Source organism: Panthera leo, chromosome F3, assembly GCF_018350215.1.
Source record: "Panthera leo isolate Ple1 chromosome F3, P.leo_Ple1_pat1.1, whole genome shotgun sequence".
Taxonomy (NCBI): Eukaryota; Metazoa; Chordata; class Mammalia; order Carnivora; family Felidae; genus Panthera; species Panthera leo.
In genome coordinates, this window is record NC_056696.1 from 35,050,401 (window position 1) to 35,066,211 (window position 15,811).

Here is a 15,811-nt window from a genome sequence, read left to right on the forward strand (position 1 = left end):
TGCCCCTCACCTCTTCTCCCTCCCCAGGACAGAGTCTGTGGCTGAGAAGATGCTGACCAATTGGTTTGCCTTCCTCCTGCACAAGTTCCTGAAGGTGAGATTGGGAGCGAGCCGGGACCTAGAGCTGAGAGTAAGATGAGAGGGGGGGCTGCTCCAAGCCTGGCCATCGGGGCTTGCAGGGGGACCCCTCAGGAGTAGTAACCTGCCTGGTGGGGGTGCTCCAAAGCAAAGCAGGCCTGGGAACATGGCCGGGAGAGGGAGAGGAGGAGACTGGTGCCCCCGCACAGCCCACGCCCTTGCCTGTGCCCACAGGAGTGTGCGGGAGAGCCACTGTTCATGCTCTACTGCGCCATCAAGCAGCAGATGGAGAAGGGTCCCATCGACGCCATCACGGGTGAGGCCCGCTACTCCTTGAGCGAGGACAAGCTCATCCGGCAGCAGATCGAGTACAAGACCCTGGTGAGGAGGCTGGAAACTTAGGGGACACAGCAAACCTCCTGTCTCAGATCCGTTCTCTGCCCTCTAAGCACAAAGCCAATCAATAAAGAGGCTAGGATATGGCCTGGGGGCAAGTCTAAGGGGCGTGCCAAGTGTTCCAAGAGTGTGGCAGACATGCCTTTGTTTCCCTTCCCCATCTCAGCTGGTGGGCCTAAAGAGCCCTGTCTGTCTCAGTTTACCCTGGATGATATGGTGGGGGTGGGGGTGAGACCCCCTCCATTAGGTATGGGGAAATTAGCATTATGGGGAAGAATATGAAATTGCTAATTCCTAACATAGAGGCTTTGAGAGGTGGGTAACCATCCCTGGATACATCTGGAGCCATCTCTGAACCCCTAGGACGCCTCGTTCCGGGATTACAGTGGCTCTTACTAAGCCAACCAGGAACTAGAAAGTGGAGTCCCAATTCTTTGAGAAGGGCAGGGTACCCATGGCTCAGGTTATCATTTGGCAGATGGCAGGAAGGAGAGAGAACCCGAGGCATGGACATTTCTCTTGTAGGGAGGGTAAGTCTTAAACGGGGAGTAGTCCAAGGGCTTCCTCCCACTCCTTCAAGCTGTCCCTTGAACTCCTATCCTGCTCCCCCTCCGTCGTCACTTGTAGATCCTGAACTGCGTCAACCCCGACAACGAGAACAGTCCTGAGATCCCAGTGAAGGTGCTAAACTGTGACACCATCACGCAGGTCAAGGAGAAGATCCTCGATGCCGTCTATAAGAACGTGCCCTACTCCCAACGGCCAAGGGCTGTTGACATGGACTTGGGTAGGAGGCCTGGGCTTAGAGTGTGTGGGCAAGGGGTAGAAAGTGGCTTCCAGGAGGGCCTTTGGGCCATGGCATGGAATGAGGTGAGAAAATGAGAAGCCCCGTCCTGCATAGGCCCCTCCTGGGGACAGTCCTGCCCCAGGCAAGGGGCCGTAGGAAATACTTCTCCCAGGGCACTGCTTGCTCAGATGTGGCCACCTCTGGTGAAGTCCACACTTCTCCCCAGCTGCCTTGACCCCATGGGGCCCTTGAAGTCTCGAAGCACTATGAGTGGCAACAGCTGGGGTTGCCAGGCCCCTAGAGGAGGCAGGACTGGGTGACTTTGGTTCACAGCCCCCCCTCCGCCCCCTCACCTACACCACCCCCTCCCCCCAGAGTGGCGTCAAGGCCGGATCGCCCGGGTCGTGCTGCAAGACGAAGACATCACCACCAAGATCGAGGGCGATTGGAAGCGGCTGAACACGCTGATGCATTATCAGGTGAGGGCAGGGGCTTTGAGCCGCGACCTTTGACTCCCCAAAACGTTCCTTTCACTCCAGGGTTTGCTCTCAGGCCCTCAGAAGCCTAGAAGAGATTTTCTCATCTACCCCTTCCTCCTCCCCTCTGAGTATAAAACAGAGATTTTCAGCCATGGCTACCTATGAGAATCACTAGGGAAACTTCTCAAAAAGACGAGTGCCCCGACCCCACCCCAAGAAACCGACTTAAGTGGTCTGGGTGAGGCTAGGCATTTCTATTCTGTGTGTCTCTACCTCCACCGAAAAATGGCATATTGTGAAGTCCTCTGAAAGGACACTGACCGTGGGTACCTGCTGCTTTCTGTCCTCAGCATCTCATCAACGCAGCTTACACTTCTCACTTGCCACGGAGCAAGAAATTGGGTAGACTTGTCTTCCGGGTCTTGCATTCTGCCACTTACTAGCTGGTGTCCTTGGGGAAATTACTTAAGTCCTCTTCTTTCTCATCTGTAAAATGGAGTTCAAAGTGATCCCCGCCCCATAAAGTTGTGTGAAGTCGATTCAGTGCAGTAAAGTGTTCAGCACAGAGGCAGATGCACTGAATGAATGAACAGTCAAAAAAAAAAAAAAAAAAATTCCGGCAAAAGAACAAAAGATCCAGGAGTATCTATTCCTGCCTCCCCTTCCCTCCCATGGTAACGACTGCTCTCGTGGCTGGGGGTCTCTGTAAGATTAAGCACAGGTAGGCTGGTTGGGACTCAGGAAAAATACTGAAATAGAAGCTGGAAATGAGAGACACCGAGGGAAATTAAACCAACCAGAGGAAGCGCCGCAGGCTGTGAGACCCTAAGGGATTGCCTGATTAATAACATCCTCCCAGGTCCACGCCGCACACAGGGAGGGTGCGGAGGGACTGGCAGGCACCGGGTTGCCATCAGCCAGGCCACTGGGGGTCCTGAAGGCCAATAGGAGCTGGCTGGGAGGCTCCGAAGCACAAAGGAAGCTAGTGGGGGACACTGGGGGCAGCCCCAGAAACGCTCCTCTGCAGGCTCCATCCGCTTTACTGGCCTGCGTAAACTGTGCCGGGTCCCTGACCACACCCAGCCCCAGACAGAGGAAGTGTGGTGTCTGAGAAGAGTAAAGGCTTTTCAAGCTGTATTAAAACCCCCGCTTCTGCACTCACTGGTGGTGTGTGACTCTCACCTCTCAGAACCTGGGCTCCCCATCTGTAAAATGAAGATGACAGCCAGGGCTTGTGAGGGTGGTTGGAAGAATTAGAAATAACGGGTGAGGGACGCGGGAGGCAGACTTATAGCCATTCCCTGTTGATTCCGCCCCCATCCCGCTCACACGGTGCCGATGCGTCCTGTAGAGCACTTGTAATGAGCTGGTTATAACGGCAGAAGAAAGCGCAAAAGAAAATAGCATTGTGCCTTCAAATCATCAGTTTCTCAAGGGCAGGAGTGAGCCCTTTCTTTTCTGTCTGTGATGCCCTGACGGTTGTTCCTGAGCCGTCCATCCTAAGGCTTCCAATCAGAATGGAATGTTCTGTTCTTACAGTGCTCATCATACAAAGCACTTCCAATTCCCTGATGTCATTTATCATTCATGTATTCATTCGTTCCTCAAATATTTACTGAGCTTTGCCGAGTGCAAGGTACTTCCCACATGCTGGCCCAGAGTGATGAGAAACACCAGCCATCATTCTTCCCTTTGGGAGACTGTGATGATGATGGTGATGCCCATAATAACCACACTAATGCCGATACTTACCGAGTGCCCACTGGGCGCCAGGCACTGCTGTCGGCCTTTTTGTGTCCTGACCCCTTTAAGCCTCATGATACACCTACATGCCATGAGTATCCCCATCGACAAATGAGACGACAGAGACACGGAGAGGTTAACCGACTTTCCTGATGTCACGTAGCTAGTAAATGGCAGAGCCGAGGTCGGACCCAGCCAAGCATCTTGACCGTGGATTTGCACCGCCTGTCAGTCAAGAGAAAGAACGACCGAGCACTGAAGACGAGAGAGATTTAGTGACGAGACCTGGAACTGAATTGAACTGTGGTCATTCGCGTCACCTTGTGAATCTTCCTTTAGGTGACAACAAACCACACGTGGAGAGCATCATCTGTTCTTCTTGGGAGTATAAACCCCTGCCCCTGCCAGGCTTTCAGAGTATCGTTTCTAGACTGCCAGTTGCAAGGAGAGTTCCTGAAGGACAGAGGTGGAGAGGTTCCCCTCAGTTCCAGACCCGGTACCGATGGTGCGGACCACTGGCAGTCCAGGGAGCCACCCCGGCTGGGGAGTAACGGGGCACTGGAACTTTCCAGATGCCGTAAAGAGCAAAGGGCCCTTCAGCTTTATGCCATCAAGTCAAAGCATCGCCCCCTTGTTACTCTCCCTGGAGTCAAAGGTCCTGGAAGTCCCTCCAGGAGAAAATCTGCATAATCTTAATTAACAAAGAGATGTTAAAAAACTTCCTGGGTTCCCGCAGATTTATAGGGAGGGTAAAATTAAACACCACTACTAAAACCGGCTATCAGGGAATCTCGTTAGCACTAATGTTCATTTATAGTTTGACTTCCCAACATTTAATTCTTTTTTGGTGGGAGAGAGGGACTGACAATTTAAGACCCAGAAAGATGGTTTTACGACTGGTGCAGCTATAAATCAAACTTATAAAGTTCATAAAAATTGTTAAAATAAAAAATGGTTTAATAGGAATGTTTTATGGCCCATAACATTATTATAGCTGTTTTATTCCCTCTGCGTTAGGGGTTTAATTGGATCGCCACGATTCTGGGGATTCTCCGTTTTTATTGGATGGAGGGTAATCTTAAATCAAAATGGCCCCAAATGTCTTCAATATGGCTTGTCATTTATCAGCCCTTTCCCTCCAGGCCGGGTGCTGAGCCTGGGTACCCTCACAGAGGACAGAGCGACAAGCCGCCTTTCTCTCTCTGCCTCCTCGAGAGCAGTTGCCCTGTTGGTGGAACCCCTCAAGGTGGTTTTATAGGACCCTGGCCAGAGAAGAAATCAGAGCCAAAAGGGAAAATGGGCTGCAGACCAGGGTGACTTGAAATGAAATCCCAAATTAGGATATGACGAGGAGAACATGTGCTCTGGAGCCTGACAGACCTGGCTACAAAGATGGGCTGTACCATGTATTCATTGTGTGGCTTTGAAGACATTGCTTAGCCCCTCTAGGCTTCAATTTCCTCATCTGTAAAATGGTAATAATCGTGCGAACTCACGGCGTTGAAGGGAGGCTTCAGTCTAGCCCGGGCTGTCCAATGGAAATATAATGCCAGCCACATGTGTAAATTAAAAGTTTTTACTAGCCACGTTTAAAAAGTAGAAATGGGCCGATGAAATTGATGTTAACAATATATCTTCTCTAACCTAATTGATTCTAAGATAAATATGATTTCAACATGGAATCAATATGAAAATTATTAATGAGATAGTTTGTGTTCTTTCATTCATGCGAAGCTATTGAAACCCAGCGTATATTATGCGTTTATAGCATAATAGCTCGTGTTATAGTTTAGACACTTACAATGTATCTCCGTTCGGACTAACTGAAGTTCAAGTGCGCGATTAGCACAGGTGGCGAACAACTACCGTGTTGGACGTATTGGCGAGTAGCAACCATAGTATCTTCGATATCCCTGAACTCCTTGTGCTCTACCCCACGCCTCCTTCGTTACCTTCTAGAAGTACTTGATAATTCACTTTACCGGTTCAACCACACTCTACCTTTCCTACCCTTCTCAGGTGTCAGACAGATCGGTGGTGGCTCTGGTCCCCAAACAGACCTCCTCCTACAACATCCCTGCGTCTGCCAGCATCTCGCGCACATCCATCAGCAGATACGGTGAGGACCTGGAAAGGCAGCCTGGGCAGCCTGGAGGCGGCTTCTGTGATCTACCACGGACCTCTCACCAGCCCTTTGGATGAGCAGGCAGCCCTCGCAGCTGCCCTTGTCCAGTCAAGGACGTTCGCTCATTTCCTTCCCTCCCCCTAGTGCGGTCATTCCCGGCACGGCTGCGTCCTCAGAGCTGAGGGAGTTGGCACACCACGTGCCCTTCCTTTGACAGCCTGCACCTGCTGAAGGAGGCTGAGGGGCCCAGAATCAGGGAGGCTCCTGGGTGGTGTTTCCCACATGCCAGTCCTTGGTCCAGTCCCAATTTGTACCTGTTGTCCTGGCTGAGTTATTACTAGCCCCCCTTTACTCCCAAAAGGGTCCCAATTTGGCAAGTAATTGACCATCCTGGCCTATCCACCCCCGAGGGCACAAGGGCCCCCAGTGCCTGCTGGGCCATGAGGTTACCTCGCTTCACCCTCTCTTGCTCCATTTCTTCTGGCTTTGTATATGCAGGAAGGCTTTGGGTTTTCCAGCTCAAGGACCGAGTCCAGTGGCTCCAAAAATGGCTTAGGCAGTGCCATATTCTAGGCTCCAAGTAAGAAGGACCCATTGACTCCCAAGAGGGAGCATTATAAGTTACAGCTTCTTAGCACCCAGAGTTTCAATCAAAGCCCCTATGAAAATATTCGGCTGACATATTACCTATTGATTATTCTTTGCCGTGCAAGCATCAGGGGAGGAGAGCTCCCATATTTGCAAGGCTGTCTCCAACTCACAGAATTTCCAAACTCCTTTTTATTTTTAATTCGTTTTAATTTTTTTATTTAATTTTTAAAATTTTTTTAAAAGTTTATTTTGAGAGAGAGAGCGTGCACGCACATGTGCACACGTGCACACACACACACAAGCGTGCACAAGTCGGGGAGGAGCAGAGAGAGAGGGAGAGAATGAATCCCAAGCTGTCAACGAGGAGCCTGATGCAGGGCTTGAACTCTTGAAACTATGAAATCATGACTTGAGCCGAAATCAGGAGTCGGATGCTTAACCTACTGAGCCACCCAGGTGCCCCTGAATTTTATTTTAAAAGAAAGGGTTTCAGTCTCCTCTGTCATCATGCCAACCAAGGATCCCTACAATAACCCACCACATATGAAGTCCCAAGGGTCCCCGTCCAATCGCAAGTAGTTTATTCTGAGTGAGTGCAGTAGGCGGGCAGAGATTCTAGAAGGATTCTACAAGCAAGCATGGCGAAATCAGTGTCTCATGGGCCTCCACTGCCCCCTTCTCCTCAGACTCCTCCTTTAGGTACACCGGCAGTCCCGACAGCCTGCGGTCCCGAGCCCCTATGATCACCCCAGACCTGGAGAGTGGGGTTAAGGTGTGGCATCTGGTGAAGAACCATGACCATGGGGACCAGAAGGAGGGTGACCGGGGCAGCAAGATGGTGTCTGAGATCTACTTGACCCGGCTACTGGCCACCAAGGTAACTCCTGCTCTCCCCAACCCGGGAGGTCTCCTTAGAGGGGTATGTCCTGCCCACCCCACCCACCCACCAGCGTAAGAAGGCTTTCGTGGAGTCTGTGCTTTCAGGGGACCCATTCAGACGATCAGACCCAGGTCCCAGAGCAGGCTTTCCAGAGGATCGGGCCACTGCTGTTTTTCCCCTACCCTTTGGCAACGGTTGCAACAATATCATTGCCCCTGGCCCATCAAGACCACCATTACTCTGCAAAGGAACTGCTCTCTCGGCTCTGGGTGCCTGTACCTTTTAGGAAAAAGTTAGGGTTTCGTATCGATGTCAGCTGGATATGCCAGCCTCCACCACCACTGCCGTTTCTACCCGCTTTCCGGCCACATCGGGAGGGAAAGCATAAAGGCCTGGACCTGCCAATAATTGGAGAGAAGCCTCCCCCTTCCCCATCCCGTCCCACCTGCCCCCGAGTGCTGATGGAAGTGAGGGGGCCACGGTGCTGGAAGCTGTGATCTAAAAGCCGTCTTCCAGCTTCCCTCGCGGAGAACAAATACGCCTGTAAGGATGGCAATTATGTGGCTCATATTTGCCAGCACAGGTCAGATTTCAAATGCTCTCCACCACAGACCCCACAGAAATGCCGCTGAAATTCTAACGCAGTGGCATCCAGATTGCAGCTCTCAGACTCGCTCCCAAAGATGACATAGAAATACACCCTCGGACCACGTGTCTCCAATTTTGCTTTTGCTAATATGCTGATAAAGAGACGAACACAGGACACCAGAAAAAAGGTTGGACGTTTACCTAACCGTCAGAAGTGTTCCTTGAACCTGTCAACTGTGGGATGCAGGCCCGGCCTTGTCCCTGCCCAGAGATCCTCCAGGGCCCCGTGGGTCAAGGCTGGGCCTGGCTGTCCTTGGATCTGGACCCTTTACCCGCAGCACCCACTCCCAGGCGCCACTGATCCCAGGCCACTGATACCACAAACCTCCTCACTCCTTTCAGTCAGACCCGTTGCCGTCCTGCCAGGAGGCTCATCGTCCTCCAGGCTGTTCCGCAGACACCCTCTCGTCCCAGCGTGCGCCCACCATCCCCTGTGGGCAGCCTGGGCTCCGAGGACTCACGGTCTTCCCGTCCCAACACCCTGTGCCTACGCCCGCCCGGCACGGACACAAGCATACACGTGCCATGTGGCTGCCAGTTGGAGGAGAGGTTCTTCCCAGGAATCTGTAGCCTCTCCAGCCCCTCCCCCCTCCCCGACACCCCCGCAGCCCCCTCCCTCCCCACCCCCCCACCACACGGTCTGCGCAGCCTGGTGCCGCAGACAAATTTCCAAGGCGGGATCAGTCCAAGGCACCATCTGGTCTGCCCGTCTGCTGCCTGCACCCCCACCCTCCCCCACCCTCCCCTTCATACTCTCCCACCGTCCCTCCCCCAGGGCACCCTGCAGAAGTTCGTGGACGACTTGTTTGAGACCTTGTTCAGCACTGTGCACCGGGGCAGCGCCCTCCCCCTGGCCATCAAGTACATGTTTGACTTCCTGGATGAGCAGGCGGACAGACATGGCATCCATGACACAGATGTGCGGCACACCTGGAAAAGCAACTGGTAAGCCCTCGGGGGGCCCAGGGGGAGCTGCGGCCTGGAGAGGCCGCGAGGTGTGGGAGGTGGGACCGGCCCGGACCCGGGAGATGCGGGGAGCCCGTTCCTCGCGGGGCCGGGTACTCTGAGGTTCCTAGAACAAATAGCGCACATATGCTGCTCTGCATCCCCAACACGGTCCCCGGGCTGCCAGCGCCCAGTGGGGCCCGCCTGGCTTCGGGCCCGGCACCGGGACGCGTGCTTGAGCTCTGCCCTTTCCGGTGGAGATCCTTTCCCAGGGAGCACTTCCTCCCTGACCCTGAGACCTCTGGTTCTCAAGAAAGGATGCTGGAGGAACCTACATAAGGAGCCACCTTTGGACCGAGCTGCACAGCTACGGAGCCAGTCAGCGTCAGGCATTCTGAGGGGGGCAGAACCCACGGCCCTTCCTGAGACGGGGAAGCCCTGAACTGAGCATAGACCCCGGGGAGAGAGCTTGCACCTGCTATAGATTTGAGCCCACCAACCGGGAGGATGTCGTTGCAAACTTGATCCCTTAAGGCCAAGTTATTACCCCGGCGCCATGGCTTTCAGGAAGCAGCGGGCAGGGTGTCCTGCAGGCGTGACTCTTCCCTAAGGTAACCTCGGCAGCCAGAACGCGGTGGGACAAGCGGCTCCCACAGGCCCCTGGCAAAGGACTTTTCTCTCCTCGGTTTTAGACCCGCATCGCCAGCCAAGCTAAGGACTGGCTCTCAGGTCAGACGGGGCCTGGCCAAGAGCCGGAGTCAAAAACCTTCCTCCAGGAAAGAGCACCGAGAGGGGAGAGCGGAGGTCCAGGCATGTGGGTTGGGCAGGCAGCCCGCACAGCTGTCTGGAGTCAGCGATCTCCTCAGAAAACAGAGCCGACACAGATGGGCCCCGGCTGTTATTTGGGAATCAAAAATCCTAGCAACCGGCAAAACACTTTGGAAAAAACCAGCCCCCATCCCATATAATCCTTTCTTCTCCGAGATGCGGTGGTTGCTGGCCCTCTGGAGCCCGCAGCTTTGATCACAGGATAGTGAAATGGGGAGATTCCGGTGGCCGGTGGTCGCGGGGGAGAAGCCCACGGCGCGCCTCAGCAGGGCAGGCCTTTCGTCTGGATTCCCGGGGGCAGAGCCCTGCCTGTCTCCTCTGCTTTGGAAGACTCCCCAGCCCAGTGCTGCGGTTTCAGGGAAATGAAGAGAAAGTTCTGGATTATCCCCGTCTCTCTGCCTTCTGTTGCCAAACAGGCCCCCGTCATAGAAATGCCCTGCCCTGGGGTTGTGGCAGGAAGAGTCCCCTTCTCCAGACCTCAAACAGCTAATGTCCTAGGAAAGAATATTAGATGCTCCCCAGAGCTGCCAGAGGAAGGGAGAGTGGAACAGATGAGTCACCTCTCGGCCGAGGCAGCTTCTCCTGGCTACAGGACAGTGTCTGATCCTGTCGTCCTTTGAAAGATAAGCAGAAATCGTAATGGAAGTGTTTGGAGTGGGCAAAGTTGCCCTTCCCAAGACTTGGCATGACTGAGGCGTTTGGGAAAGTCTGGGGCGCTTGAGGGTCAAGAGAAGATGAAGGAGAGAAGAAAGGTAGGCTGGATTTCTGGACCGCCGTCTCAGGCCAGAAGGACAAGCCTGGGAACAAAGCTCACTCACACAGGAGCCCGGGAGTTAAGGCCCTGCGGGCAGCTGGAAGAGAAGAAGCTGGAAAAGGCACAGAAACAGCAGCTGTTCTGATTTTGAAGGGGAGTAAATGGGCTTTTCCTCCTTATGGCCTCAGGAGCAGAGAAAACTCATTCTCCTCTGACTGTAACTTCCCAAGCCGCAGAAGGAACACTCCTAACGACTGATCAGTTCCTCTTGGGGTGGGAAAACGCTGAGCTACACTGAGTCGTTCCCAGCATGCCCACAATGGCCTCCTCTCCTCCCTCTGCCCCTGCCCAGATAGAGGAGAGCCCCGGGGAGAGCCCTGAAAGAGGCGCCCCCTGGGGGGCCCACTCCTCAGCCCCACCCACCGGGCCTGGCCTGCCCTGGGAAGTGGCGCAGGGGGCCAGGCTGGGCAGGAGTGCAGGTGGCGCCCTTTGTGGGGCTCCGAGGCAGCGCCTGGGGCTGCTGGCTGCGTCCTTCCGGATGACGGCCATGGCACTGTGTAAAGGGACTCCAGGAGTCTGGGGGCTTTGTTCGAAGCTCTGAGAAAACCGTGCAGTTCTCTGTACTTAGGCTTCCCTGGGGGCCTGGGAGCCTTTGGCAAAGGCTGCCGGGAGGGAACAGAACCCACCTCCGTCTAGCTACCTCTCGGTAGGGATCAGGGTCGGCCCCCCCGTTAGGGTACAATGGCGCCTCTCCGCTTCTCCCAGGGTCAAGAATCAGGCTAAATTAGCAGCCCTGGCTGGCCCAGTCCTCTGTGATTACATTCCCTTGCCCTTGGGAGAGAGAGGTTTCACTTGTAGAAGGAGGAGAGGAGTGTTAGTGGATGACACCAGGGGCACGGCGGAGGCTCGGCCCTCAGGGTCCCTTCTGCCTTTACCCACAGCCTCCCTCTGCGCTTCTGGGTGAACGTGATCAAGAACCCCCAGTTTGTATTCGACATCCACAAGGGCAGCATCACGGACGCCTGCCTGTCCGTGGTGGCCCAGACTTTCATGGACTCCTGCTCCACATCAGAGCACCGGCTGGGCAAGGACTCCCCCTCCAACAAGCTGCTCTATGCCAAGGACATCCCCAGCTACAAGAGCTGGGTGGAGAGGTCAGTAGCTTCCCTGGGACAGGCCCACACCCCTGCCTGTCTGCTCCGTTCCCCACGCTGTGGGCTTCACTGAGGACTCACAACCGTGTTTGAGGTACCTTCGGATCTCAGGTTCCCCTCCTTCCCCCTTGTCCAAGCTTTCTGGTAGAGGAAGGAGGGGAAGCCCTGTGCCCTTGGAGCTCAGATCATTATCATTCTGATTACCTGTTATTGAGCACATGTTAAGCAACCAGTCCTGTGATAAAGACTTTTTATGCATCATCTCATGATAATATCCAACAGAGTGGCAAAGTAAGTATTATTGTCATCGCCATTTGACTAATGAGGAAATTGAGGTACAGAGAGGCTTAGTAACTTGCCCAAGGTCACCCAGCTAGCAGGGAGTAGAGCTGGGATTGGAATACAAGGAGTTTGGTTGGAGTCTGGTCAGAGTCTGGGCTTTTATGCATTCTGGGGTGCATAAAATGCATTATCCCACTATAGTGGGAGCTCAGAGCTGGATGGAGTCTGGCCTCCTGAGCAACAGTCTCCAGGCCTTGCCCTTAGCTTGAGGCAAGAGGCCAGAGGAAACACATCAAAAGAGACATTGGAGGCAGGAGTAACTGGGGACATCCAGTGCTCTCGAGGGGCCCGAGGTCGGAGTAATGTAGGCAAATGTGTGCCAGGTCCCCGTTACGGAGTCTGTCCTCTCTATGGCAGATACTATGCAGACATTGCCAAGCTCCCCGCCATCAGTGACCAGGACATGAACGCCTACCTCGCTGAGCAGTCCCGTCTGCATGCTGTGGAGTTCAACATGTTGAGTGCCCTCAATGAGATCTACTCCTACGTCAGCAAATATAGCGAAGAGGTAAGGCAGGGCCCTGGAGGGGACAGAGACTGACACGCAGCCAGAAAGGCAGTTAAACAGAACGCCTGGTCCAGCCTCTAAGTAACAGCGACAGAGGGTAATTTAGAGAAAACACTCATGGAATCAAAAACCCATGAGCTCAAAAACCATCACCATTCCCTTAGAAGGTAGCCTTATCGTCTCCAACTCATCCAATGCTTTCTTACACATTCCATTGTCTTTCACTCTTTGGTAACATAATAAACAAGACTTTGATGATGTAATTATTTTTCCTTTCAAAGTGTTGGACAATTAATTTCATTCCTTCTTAAACAGTGAATCAGGCTATTCTTTGCACTTGGGCACATCCGTCAGTTACATTTTAGGTACGCAGGTGGACCTTAACATGAGGAGAGGTTGAATAAGACAGCTTCAGAGGATTTACAAGACCTGCATTGACACTGTACCTGAAATTAGCATTAGTAATAATAATAATAATGATAACGATAATAGCTAACACTTAGCACTTCGTCGTATATGCCAAATATTGTTTTATTTCTTTAAAAAAATTTTTTTTACATTTATTCATTGTTGAGAGACAGAGAGAGACAGAGCACAAGCGGGGGAGGGGCAGGGAGAGAGGGAGACGCAGAACCCGAAGCAGGCTCCAGGCTCTGAGCTGTCGGCACAGAGCCCGACACGGGGCTCGAACCCACGAACCCCGAGATCATGACCTGAGCTGAAGTCGGATGCTTAACCGACTGAGCCACCCAGGCGCCCTTGCCAGATATTGTTTTAAATATGTTGTTTTAAGATACACCCAGGCACAGATGTGCCTAGGCGGCTCAGTCGGTCAAGCGTCCGACTTCAGCTCAGGTCATGATCTCGCGGTTCGTGCGTTCGAGCCCCGTGTCGGGCTCTGTGCCGACAGTTCAGAGCCTGGAGCCTGCTTTGGGTTCTGCGTCTCCCTCTCTCCCTGCCCCTCCCCCGCTTGTGTTCTGTCTGTCTCTCTTTCAAAAATGAGTAAACATTAAAAAAAAATTTTAAAGATATCTCCATATACATATATACACTCAGTTAATCATTTACATGATTTCAGGTCATGCTCCTTAGGGCGGGATGGAAAGGCAGAAAGAAGGACGAAAGACTCAGCACATGGCTTCTTCTAAACTGAGTTCTGAAGTCTCCCCCACCTCTGTTTTTGTTCCTCAGCTCCTCGGGGCCCTAGAGCAGGACGAGCAGGCCCGGCGACAGCGGCTGGCGTACAAGGTAGAACAGCTCATAAATGCCATGTCCCTGTCCATTGAGAGCTGAGAGACGGAGCCTCACGTTCCCGGGAAGAGGGACCCATGCAAGCCGTCACCCTGCGAGTCTCAGAAGAAGGACAAGTGAAGGGGATCAGACCCCAGAGCTTGGTGTCCCCTGAGACCCCATCACGGGGAGAGGGGAGGGCCCCTCTCCCCACGCCAGCCACGTTTCGTCACAGCCGGTTCCCGCAGGGAGAGACCATGGGTGCCGTCCCTCCACAGTGAGAACCAGAGAGAAGCAGGGGCCCAGAGAAGGCGGTTCTTCAAGCCGAGAGGCACGAACTGGGGACAGTTCTGCCTCTGTGACTGCTGCTTTGCATGAAAACTCATTTGATGTATATTGGGGAAATAATGAGAACTTTATTTAATTTTTTTTAAGAAAAGGAAAAAAAAAAACAGAAATAAAACAAAAAGCCTCCCTGTTAATCCCGTCCAACTTCTGTTTCATTCTGATTTCTGCCCCCCTTCCTTCTTCCCTCCCCCCTTCCTCGAGTGACTCCTCTTTCCACATGCCAGAAAAAGCCTACAAAGAGAACCTGAGAGAAATTGGAGGGAAAACGATCATTTCCTTTCCCTTGAAATTACGAGAAAATGAGGAGGAGGAGAAGAACGAGCACAAGTTCACCCGAAACGCTTCGCCGAAACAGAGGCCAGGAAAACCTGGAATTATCCCGGCAGCCACAGGAGCATGGGAGCTACAGAGCGCGGTGCAGACGGCAGCGCTGTGGAGGGGGCTCAACCCGGCTGGCTGGGCGCAGAGCTTCACCTGCCACACCCCCGTGGGCTCTCATCCCTGCAGAGGAGCTCTGTGTCCATAGGGTGCCCAGTGCTTTTTGCTACGGCTTTTGTGTGGGTTTTCCTCTTGTTTCATCTCAAACCTCAAGAAGCGAGGAGCTGATCTTTGGTACTTTTCCCTTTGGTGTCTGTAAAGTTACTAGGAGACGCGGCGGAGAGCTGGGCCTCTCCCAGACCCGACGCCTGGCCTCCCTGCGGACACCGGGCAGCTTCGCCTTACATCAGTCATGGTCCTGAACCGGGCACCCTGGGGAAAGGGCCTGGAGGTGTGTGGCCCCCCCGGGAGATTCCATCTGGGAGCTGACTGGGGGACATGGGTGTCTGGCTTTAGATTGCGCTCCAGTCTGCCCGTGGTTTCTTGGCAATTCGAGAGAAAGCAAAAAGCAAACACTGTTTACAGCAAGCAATACTTGAAGAGCGTAGGGTAAAGATGCTGCCGTGTCGATTGTGACGCTTTCTTTCTATCGTTCTCTTGTGCCTGCAGAGGGGGAGACGGCCCTCCGCTCCTGTGTGGAAGCTTCTGGTCGGCTGAGCCCTGGCCTCAGTAGAAGTGACTGTAGCATCCCCACGTTACTGTCTCCTGCCTCTCTCTCCACCTCTCCTGTCCTCGTGAGTTTCAAGGACGAGTGGGTGGCTTCTCACTGGGCTCCTTTCTTTCTCACTCTCTTCTGCTGACACCTAAAACCATGGATGACCCACTCTCCTGAGTGTAGTTTCTAAATCAAGAGACCAAAGCTCCACACCCGGGTCCAAAGGCACCGCGAAAGCCAGCGGGAGTCGTGGGTCTGTTGGTGGCAAGACCTAGGTGACCGGGACAGCCACCAGAGTTTCCAGGCCTCCCACGCTGGCAAGGATCCAAGCAGGCAGCTCCAGCTTCTCTGTCAGAGCATCAGAGGGAAGGAGAAGGAGGGCGAGAGAAAGGCCAAGGGGTGGGAAGGAGGCAGGCAGGAGAGGACCACCGCTCCCTTCCTACTTTCTACTTTCCAAGGGTCTGCGGTGCTGAGAAACTGGACCAGGCAGCCCCACAGAGACCAGACCAGGGTCATTTCCTCTGTAATTCACTGTGGGCCCCAGCTTCTCTGTGCCATGATTTACCTCCAAACAATTCCAATTTCCAAAGGCTCTGCTGACCACACTGGATTGCCAGGAAAGGACTGGGGGAGGGGGAGCTCTGCGGGCTGGCTTCCGTCCCCGGCGTGTGGCTGTGGAGTGCCGTGCTAACCACACAGCAGACATCGCCCGGGCTCCTCAGCTCCAGTTTCTTGCTTGAATGCAGCTGACAGAGGGAAAGAGAAAAGCCTTCAGCAAAATACTCAGGAAACTCGCTCTTTTCATTATAATTCACAACCAGCCATGCCAAGGCCACTTTCTTCCGATAATCCACTTCTGCTAAAGTTTCTCTGGACCCTATTAATAGCCTGAAAGAAATACTAATGACTGGCCTTCCGCACTAAGCCAAAGTGTTTGCTCTT

The 15,811-nt window shown here is 53.5% G+C and overlaps 1 protein-coding gene across 1 annotated transcript in view; it reads left to right on the plus strand.

The window, feature by feature from the left end:
* PLXNA2 (plexin A2) overlaps window positions 1-15,496 on the plus strand; it is a 207,689-nt gene extending 192,193 nt beyond the window's left edge. The window contains exons 23-32 of the mRNA XM_042924603.1: window positions 28-94; window positions 313-459; window positions 1,102-1,261; window positions 1,637-1,740; window positions 5,503-5,602; window positions 6,886-7,076; window positions 8,503-8,672; window positions 11,196-11,408; window positions 12,108-12,258; window positions 13,450-15,496. Of these exons, the coding sequence (XP_042780537.1) occupies window positions 28-94; window positions 313-459; window positions 1,102-1,261; window positions 1,637-1,740; window positions 5,503-5,602; window positions 6,886-7,076; window positions 8,503-8,672; window positions 11,196-11,408; window positions 12,108-12,258; window positions 13,450-13,551 (1,405 nt within the window). The 3' untranslated portion in view covers window positions 13,552-15,496. The remainder of the gene's footprint in view (window positions 1-27; window positions 95-312; window positions 460-1,101; window positions 1,262-1,636; window positions 1,741-5,502; window positions 5,603-6,885; window positions 7,077-8,502; window positions 8,673-11,195; window positions 11,409-12,107; window positions 12,259-13,449) is intronic.
* The last annotated feature ends 315 nt before the right edge of the window (window positions 15,497-15,811 follow it).